Below are 7,184 nucleotides of genomic sequence, written 5' to 3'. Positions count from 1 at the left end.
CCAGGGCCCAGCAGGCGCCGGGGCCCCGGGACACAGGCTTCCTCCCCTAAGGGCTCCGGCTTCACAGACGCTGCCCCATGAGCCCTTCAGGTCAACGGATCCCTCCGGTGTCCGTGGGGGGGCCTTCGTTCTCAGCTGCCCCTCCCCTCCCCTCCCCCTCCTCCCCCCACTGGGTGGCTTTTCTCCCCAGAGGCTCACCTTGGGGGGGGGGGGGGGGGCTCACCACGATCATCACGTAGCGCCGGCCGCCCTGGTGCAGCTCGTGCACCATGGCCGGGAAGTCCCCGAAGCCGTCCTGGTTGAACGTGAAGTCCCTCCGGGCGTCCATGTAGTCCAGGTCGTTCCACTGGACGTCCTGCAGCCGGGCAGCGGCGGCTGGGGGCCTGGGCCCTGTCCTGGGCCAGCGCCTCCCGGCCCCACGGTGCCCCAAGGACCCTCCCGCCCCACCCGCCGCCCCAGGACCCTCCCAGGGCTCACCAGGGGGAAGTGGGCCCGGGTCATGTTCTCCACCACCTGGCGGGTGACGGCGGTGGACGGGTAGCCCCAGCGGCAGAGATGGAAGCCCAGGGCCCAGTACGGCGGCATGAAGGGGCGGCCTGTGCCACAGACAAGGGGGCTGGGTGAGCGGCCGGAGGGGCTGTGAGAGTGGGCGGGGGGCAGGGGGGGGGGAGGTGGAGGGAGCGGGCGGGAAGGTGGGAGCGGGAGCAGGCCCACCTATGACCTCCAGGTACTGCTGCACCACACTCTTGGGCTCCGGGCCCAGGAAGACGTAAACGTCCCGCTTAAGGCTGGGCTGGGCTCCAGCTGAGGGCTGGGCTGGGCTGCAGGACCTCGTCTTGGGGGAGCAGCCCTGGGGCTCAGGGACACATGCCCTCCTGTCTCTCGGGGCCTGGGCACCTCACGGGATGGATGGGACAAACTACTCTGGAGAAGGGAGGTCCTCCCCCAGGAGCCTGGGAACAGCCCGCTTAGGGGACAGGGGACTCAGAGGACCTGCTGAAGGACCCTGAGAGCAGGACGGGGACTCAGGACTCCTGTTTTTTGGTCCCTGCCCCCCCCCCCCACCCAGCTCCCACCCGAGGTCAGAGCTGGAGAGGCCACACACTGGACTCATTAGAGGAGCAAGGGCGGCCTGACCCCGTCCACTGCCCCTCTCCCGTCCCCCCAGCCGTCGGGCAGGTCCTCGCCCCCACACTCCATCTACGCAGCTGCGCCCAGGGAAGGCCCTGGCCTGGGCACCCAGACCTGGTGGGGCGGGGGCGGGGCGGGGGCGCTCGCTCACCCATGGCGTTGCTGTTCAGCAGGAAGACCCCGTGGGCCAGCCCGCCGTCCTCCAGCGCCAGGTAGAAAGGGTGGGACCCGTACAGGTTCACGTCGGGCTGGGACGCAGAGGACACAGCGCTCGGCTCCCTCGCCCCGGAGGCCCCAGTCCCGGCCCCGCCCCGGCCGCCCCTTTACCGTGGGCGCGACGTCGCGGTTCCAGAGGGTGACCTTGGTCCAGTTGGTGCTGAGCAGGAGGGGCCCCAGGTGCTCGGCGAGGCCGGCGACGTGCTGGGATGGCAGCGCGGTGGACAGCTGCAGGAACTGGTCGGCAAAGAACAGGGGCGCCACGGCTGTGTCCAGTCTGCGGGAGACATGCGGCCTCACCACCTCGGAGGCCAGGCTCCCGCCACGGACCCTCCCGAGACTCCCAGGCCCTGGGGACCCGACAGCGTGGAGTGCCCAGAGCACGTGGGGAAGGGAGGCTGCCCGGCTGCGCCCACGCCACCCGGGCGGGCTCCAGGAGCAGGCTGCCCACGGGCCGTGGCACAGGCAGGTGCTGGGTGGGGGTCGTCCCAAACCCTTCCTGACCCGGGAGTGTGGTCCCGAGCACCCCGCGAGGAGGCCCGAGGGGGAGGGGGGCAGGGGCAGGGGCAGGAGCCATGCCCCCAACTCCCTGGCCCTCCCCCCGGGGTCCGGGCACTCACAGCACCCGGCCGTCCAGCTGCCGCCGCACGACCACCCCAAAGGGATCCTCGGAGAACTCCACGCTGTAGAGCGTGGACGGCGCCCGGCCGCGGACACGCGGGGTCTCCAAGGGCACCTCGTAGCGCCTGCTGGCGGGATCTCTGATCTGGAGAGAGCGGAGGTGTCCTGAGGCCGGTGCTGGGCCCGCAGCCGTTCCCGCGCCGCCCACTCCGTCCTGCCCCCTCCAGGGCGCGGGGTCCGTGCAAGTCCCTGCACGGCCATGCGTGGCGCGAGCCCGGCGTTTGGGCGCCTCCCGCTGTAAGTCTGTCTGACAGCGCGGGGGCCTCGGTGCTCGGGTTCAGGCTCACTAGGCAGCCTCTGCTTTACTTGCTGACTCTGGCAACCCTATTCCACCTGGCACAGCGGGCTCACCGGGCACAGCTGGCACAGCGGGCTCACCGGGCACAGCTGGCACAGCGGGTTCACCTGGCACAGCTGGCATAGTGGGCTCACCTGGCACAGCGGGCTCACCGGGCACAGCTGGCACAGCGGACTCACCGGGCACAGCTGGCACAGCGGGCTCACCGGGCACAGCTGGCACAGCGGGCTCACCGGGCACAGCTGGCACAGTGGGCTCACCGGGCACAGCTGGCACAGCGGGCTCAGGGTGAATGAGAAAACGCACTCCGGGCCCTGGCTCCTGTCCGGTGCGCAGTGCCCTCTCGGTAAGCGGTGGCGGGGGAAGTACTAACACAGGCCCATCAGAACGGTGTCAGGCTCTGGGCGTGGCGCCAGCATGTGCAGTCCGTCCACCGGGGCTCACAGGGCCCCTGCTCGGTGCCCAGCGGCTGGGAAACCGCAGACAGAGGCCCTGCCTCGGTGGGGGGGGAGGGTAGGTGGGGGCTGGGGTCCCACCGCCCACCACCTGCGATGGCCCCTTCCTGCCCCTCACCGTCCCGCCTGCTGACCACAGGTCCCGATGAAACGTCACTTTTGGGGGAGGCCTAACCTCCCCACACCGTGCCTGAGCCGCACCCTTCACGGCAAGTCTAGAACCTTCTAGTCACTGTCTTAGGGGCCACCGCTCCCTGCGGTGGGCACTGTCTGCTCACGCCAGGACTCAGCGGGGGCACCGGACACATTTGTGGGGTGAGCAGACCCCAGTGGAGCCGTGTCCCGCCCCTGCCCCCACGCTGCCGCCTCGGCCCTGCCACCCACCGTGAAGTGCAGCCGGCTCTCCGTCTCCAGCAGCACGTCCAGCCGCAGGGTGAGGATGTCCTTGGGGAAGAAGGTCGGGGCGGCGCGGGTCAGGCTGGCCGTGTAGCCCGTGTCCGTGGCGGTCAGGTTCCCCAGCCTGTAGCTCGGGTAGCTGGGCGGGAAGAAGCACCAGGGCGGCCCCATCCGGGAGCCCCCGGGCCGCCCCACGGGCGCGTAGCAGCAGCCCCGGGCCTCACACTCCCCCTGGGTGATGGCCTTGTCCGGGGCGCAGTCGAAGCGGCTGTTGGGGGGCACGTCGCACTGTGTGGGTGCTGCTCCCGGGCGGGACTGGGGCCCCGGGCTGTGGGCTCCCTGCTGGCAAGCTCGGTACGTCTCCTCGGGCACCCGGGCGCAGCCACACAGCCCTCGGGGAACCACTGCCAACTGGTGGAGCAGGACGTGCCCCAGGAGGGCGGCGGCGGCCAAGGAGAGGAGGGCGCAGACGCCCAGCAGGGGGCGGGCGCGGGGCGGCCACTGAGCGCCCATGGCCTCTTGCCTGTGGGGATGGGTCCTGGAGGCCTGTGAAGAGAGGAACCAGGCTCAACAGGGAAGTGAGCAGCTGGGGCCTCGGGGCTCCCCAAGCAGCTTCTACAGACGTGAACTTGTGCAGGCGGGCGGGCCGGGCCAGGGCGGAGGTGAGGTCAGCCGAGGAGGCGGCAGGTGAGGATGGATGAGCTCGCCCAGTGCAGTGCAGACAGACGTGGGGGGCAGGGAGGAAGGGGAAGGAGAGAACCGGGAAACGTTACCCATGAACTGCCTTGAGGTCTGCAGAAAGGATTTAATGACACAAAAGACCCACATGATGGAGGGTCAGGTGGAAGCAGCAAGTTCCACCAGCCAACGGCTAAGCCTGCTTCCGCATAAACCCCAAGGGTATTAAGTTGTGACCAATGGGTGGGAGTGGGGTGCCCGTAGGGGGTACCCCTGCCCTCTGTCCCCTCCTGCTGACCTGCTCGTTGTGGACAAAAGGGGCCACATGCTACCCTGACAAGTGCAGGGGAGGCCTGCACGGCGGTCTTGCAAACTCAGAGACCTAAAGTCACCACAGGGATGGTCTGAAATCAAACTTGAACTAAAAGCAGTTGTGGTGGGTAGTCACCTCCTAGGCCGGTATCTTCCCCAACAAGATCAACATTTACCTTACTATCTTTTTTTATTTTTATTGATTTATTACAGAGAGGAAGGGAGAGGGATAGAGAGTTAGAAACATCGATGAGAGAGAAACATCGATCAGCTGCCTCCTGCACACTCCCCACTGGGGATGTGCCCGAAACCAAGGTACATGCCCTTGACCGGAATCGAACCTGGGACCCTTGAGTCCGCAGGCCAACGCTCTATCCACTGAGCCAAACTGGCTAGGGCTACCTTTCTGTCTTTTAGCATCTACGGTAACACATCCTTAAAATGTCAGGGTAACTTGTAACTTCCTTTTTTTCCAGACCCTCAGGGCACAACCAAATGCCCTGGGCACCAGGACAGGAGACCATAAATTCCTTCACTGTTCTTGTTATCATGTTAATAGGTAGCTATTAACTATCCTGTACCCACATACTAGTAAGTAAAAGAAGTGTGTGCCCATCATTTTACTTTTTATCCAATCCCAGAGGTTCCCCCACCCCCTTTGCTTTCTCCCGCCTCCCTAATCCATCACCAATGGATCTCTGTAACCCACCTACACCGCCTCCTTGGGTTGTAATGTGTAAAAATAGGTGAGAAACCGCCATTCTCCGGAGCACTATCCCAATCCGTTGAGATCCTGTTTCCCGGCAACTGTCGACAGTTTGGCTCAAATGAACGCACAAAAATTCTTTACAGGTTTGTGTGTTTTCACATTAACGTATCAAGGATACAGCTAGGAACGGCCGGTGGTGAGGTATGGGAAGGGGCACGGAGCGTCCACACCTGCTCCAGCCAGCCACCCGCCCGGCATCAAAATGTGGTCACCAGCCTGGACGCGCGCCAGACGCCGAGGAGTTCGGGATGTCACTAGGTGGGCGGGGCTGGTTAGATCCCTGACACTGGTGACGACCCCCTCTCGGGGATGGAAGTGGGGACCAGCTCCAAGCCGCCCCTCATCTCATTAGCATATAAAATACACTCGTTACTCCCAAGATACCAGGGTTTGGGAGTGGGAAATAGAGACTCAACATTTATTTTTGTCAAAGTGTCCCAGCTCCACCTGACCCCACCAGACACCTGACCGGCCCTTCCTGAGGATGAAAACTCAGGAACCAGGGAACAGCCCCAGCCCCCACGGCTCAGTGGCTGAGTGTTGACCTAAGAACCGTGAGGTCACAGTTCGATTCCCGGTCAGGGCACAGGCCCGGTTGTGGGCTCCATCCCCAGTGGGGGGCGTGCAGGAGGCAGCCGATCAGTGATTCTCTCTCATCATGGATGTTTCTACCTCTCTCTCCCACTCCCTTCCTCTCTGAAATCAATAAAAATGCATTTTTAAAAAAAAAAAAAAAAGAAAAGAAAAGAAACGAAGGAAATGAGAGCTTGGAGCAGGGTCCGCGGGGGGCGCTCTGGGGCAATGCCCACCCAGGCGCAGAAGCTGCAGAGATGCGGCCCAGCACACGCACAGGGGGGACCACACCCCTCCCGCGGCTCGCACTCCACATCGGGGAAGAGATCCCCCCGACGGGGAAAGCGGGGGGCGGGGGGCACTGGAGACAATGGAGGCGCTGGGGCCAGGGCCCGGCACAGCCCCCAGGGAAGTGGCCGGCCGGAGGCTCCCGGGCAGGGGGCGGGGGTCAGAGCCCAGCTCCGCCACCGGAGGGGGAGCAGGGTTCGCCTGCGCCTCAGTTTCCTCCTATGGGAAGGGCCGGCCAGGCGCTGCGGGCCTGAATGAGCAGCGCGGTTTCCGGGGTCCCCCGCGGCACTGCTGCCCCGCCGCGCCACCCTGGCACCGCGCGCCCAGCTCCTCCAACAGGAAATCACTGACGACCGGTCGGTCAATCGACCCACCGACCCCTCCCGCTTCCGGGCGCCAGGATTGCCCCGACCCGCCACGCCTCTCGCCGAAGGGCTGCGGGGGAACCGCCGGGGGCCCCTGCCCGCTAGCGGCGCCCGCTCACCTCCGCGCACGCGCGCTCAGCTCCGGGCCCCGCACGCCTCTGCGCACGCGCGCCTGCCCGCAGCTGCGCCCCGAGGTCAGGTGCTGGCGGGGGAGGCGGAAGAGCACGTGACCGGCCGCGGCGCAGGCGCCCTGGGTGAGAGTGCGCGCCTCTGGCCGTGCGCCCCCTGGTGGAGGGGCGAGCCACGCCTGTGCAGTGTCTGGCCCTCCTCCACCCCCGCACCTGCCACGCAGCTCCGATGCCGCGACCTTGTCTTTCGGGATCAAGGACGGGGTGACCCGTGAGCACCCCCCAGCGGCTGTCGGGCTTCCTGGGAGCTTGCCAGGCCGCTCCAGGGGGCGCCCTCCTGCCATTGGAGCCTAAAGAGGTCACAGCTGTTCAACCCCGAACTGGCAGAGAGCGAGTCGTGGGCAGCACCGTTAACAACAGCTCATTCCGGAAAGGGAAACATTGTCATGACCCGCAGAGTCGACTCCTGTGAGCACGTGAGCTCGACAAGGACGTTTCCTACAACGAGAAGATGCTGTGTTTGGAGGAGCAAGCTCCTCGAGCGGACACACAGCGCCCGCGTGATCTTGCCCGGGAGCTCTCCCCAGGGAAACGCGGGGCACCTGCCGGGCACGGGCGGTGGCGCCACCGATTCCTTATGGGGTTTGTGTTTCTCAAATGTTTGAGAAGAAATATGCCTTCCTCCATCTTCAGGAAAAAATATTTACTTTTCTGTTGAAAAGTGTGCAAGTGAAATTCTGTAGAACCCTTCCCGTTACACTGCAGAGAGGCCGACTAACAGGTGCTGGGGGACCGGGTGGGGGAGGAGGGCGCTCCCGACCCTGGAGGCGGGACCAGTGGGCAGACCTGGGGCGGGTCTTATTTCAGCGGTTGGCTCTCTGTAAGCTCGTCCTC

General features: G+C 65.4%; 1 protein-coding gene across 1 annotated transcript in view; it reads right to left on the bottom strand.

Annotated features, from left to right (window-relative positions):
• The window catches only part of GAA (glucosidase alpha, acid), a 12,942-nt gene extending 6,587 nt beyond the window's left edge, over positions 1–6,355 (bottom strand). The window contains 9 exon segments of the mRNA XM_006108554.3: positions 224–355; positions 478–596; positions 715–799; positions 801–835; positions 1,283–1,379; positions 1,459–1,624; positions 1,968–2,113; positions 3,166–3,723; positions 6,282–6,355. Coding sequence (XP_006108616.1) covers positions 224–355; positions 478–596; positions 715–799; positions 801–835; positions 1,283–1,379; positions 1,459–1,624; positions 1,968–2,113; positions 3,166–3,690 — 1,305 coding nt within the window. The 5' untranslated portion in view covers positions 3,691–3,723; positions 6,282–6,355.
• Between the last annotated feature and the right edge of the window lie 829 nt (positions 6,356–7,184).

The sequence above is a fragment of the Myotis lucifugus genome, unplaced genomic scaffold (genome assembly GCF_000147115.1).
Source record: "Myotis lucifugus unplaced genomic scaffold, Myoluc2.0 scaffold_2654, whole genome shotgun sequence".
Classification (NCBI taxonomy): Eukaryota; Metazoa; Chordata; class Mammalia; order Chiroptera; family Vespertilionidae; genus Myotis; species Myotis lucifugus.
This window is presented reverse-complemented; position numbering and strand designations above follow the sequence as displayed.